The sequence below is a fragment of the Charadrius vociferus genome, unplaced genomic scaffold (assembly GCF_000708025.1).
Source record: "Charadrius vociferus isolate BGI_N301 unplaced genomic scaffold, ASM70802v2 scaffold676, whole genome shotgun sequence".
Classification (NCBI taxonomy): domain Eukaryota; kingdom Metazoa; phylum Chordata; class Aves; order Charadriiformes; family Charadriidae; genus Charadrius; species Charadrius vociferus.
In genome coordinates, this window is record NW_009648661.1 from 122,257 (window position 1) to 123,968 (window position 1,712).

Here is a 1,712-nt window from a genome sequence, read left to right on the forward strand (position 1 = left end):
AGGAACAGGAGTTAGACTCATCTCTTGCATCTGTGTCAGTTATTTTTTGCTGCATACCTTCTTGGGTTTAACTCCCTCCCCCTTTTTTTTTTTTTCCCTGCAAGTGGCAAACATCAACAGTGGAAAAAACAAAAACTATATTTGTCAATGCCAAGTATTTTTCACAAGCTGTGCTCCATAACAGGAGGCAGAAGTGTAGTCTGATACCTGCCCAAAACACTCGTGAAAAGCTGAGAGGCCCAAGGCACGGGCGGAGATGAAACTCAAACCTGCATCTCCACCTCCCTCGGTATTCCCCAGACTGCAGCACATCTCATTGAGTACAGTGGACACAAAATAGATGCGTTTCTGCCAAAGTATCACAGAGATGCATTTTGGACAAGGCAAGAGAGCCAATGGGATTAATGTTTCTAAATATCTCCCTCCACACACAAACAAAAGCATCTTGTGATATAACAGCCAATTCCAGTGCATACAGATGGACTCAGAGAGCCGGCACGTTTTTGGGGGAGACAGACTGCTCCTCTCTGATAAGAATTAAAGAGAAGCATGCACGCTGCGTAACTTCTTACCACTGCAGCCAAGCCTCCGCTGTTGCTTCCACCTTCTTCGAGGGGACAATTGGACTCCTCCTCAGCAGCTACAGAGACTCTGACACAAGGAAGAAAAACCCTGCCTCCTTTCTCTGCTCTCCCCACGGCAGAGGTCTGGGCAGCAGGCTGGAAGCTGCAGGACATGCCCCCCTCCCCCGCCCCCCGATGTTCTCTGGTCACTTTAGCCAAGGCACAGGACAGCCAAGGGTGCCAATCAGCAAAACCACAATGGGCAATTTTACCAGTTAGCCCAATTTGCATTGGACTGGGCGGTTATGGCTTTATTAGCTCAACAGTGCTACAGTTGTCAGCCCTCAGGCTGGCTGGGGAGGGGACAAGGACTAAAACCACTGCAAACAAGCGTAGATCACAAGCTCAGGCTTTATCCACATGGAAAGGAAGCCTTAGCTGGAGAACAACAAGCATGATTGCTCAGTGTATAATTAGCAGAACAGACAAGTGATTCACGCGTTCAGTCTGGCAAAACAGAAGTGTTTTAAAAACAACGGGATGCTAAGTCAGATGGCCAGGCTGCTCTGGCTGTGAATCGCTGTGACAACCCCCTGAGAAGAGTCAGTGGGCTGGGTTTTCATCTCAACTGAGTCATCCCACCATGAACTGGGTGCCTCCAGCCAGAATGCAGTCGAAGGCTGACACAGGCCAAGGCTCCTGCCCCACAGAGACAAGCCCACAGCTCCCGTGCACGCCCAACAAGCCAGGGGAGTAATGCTACAAGCACCTATTTCTTCCTCCTGCCACGGGGCTCTTCTAGAGGAAGGCAGCAGTATCGCCCAGGTACTTCACCCTAAGTGGAAACGCTTATCATCACCCTGCCTCACCGACTTCTTCCCAAGGGGAATCCTCATTTTGCCCTCAGATGGTGAACAGAGCTCAGCATGCCTTTAAGCTCAGCACAACTCCTCTCTTCCCCCAATACTGCACCTAAATATACTCCTGCACTAAACCAACTCCTCAGCTGTCACTCACAGTAACACAGTTCTAAGAGATGCCTTATTAACAGACAGACAAATCGCTGTACCTGGAAGTACTAATCTCTCACAAGCATGCTAAAAGAATAACTGTTTGCCAAGCACCTCTCCTTGCTTGCAGCTTCAGGAG

At 49.4% G+C, this 1,712-nt stretch overlaps 1 protein-coding gene across 1 annotated transcript in view; it reads right to left on the reverse strand.

Moving 5' to 3' along the window:
- The window catches only part of SEPT11 (septin 11), a 23,754-nt gene extending 22,295 nt beyond the window's left edge, over positions 1 to 1,459 (reverse strand). The window contains exon 1 of the mRNA XM_009886475.1: positions 1,433 to 1,459. Within this exon, the coding sequence (XP_009884777.1) occupies positions 1,433 to 1,459 (27 nt within the window). The remainder of the gene's footprint in view (positions 1 to 1,432) is intronic.
- Positions 1,460 to 1,712: the final 253 nt, after the last annotated feature.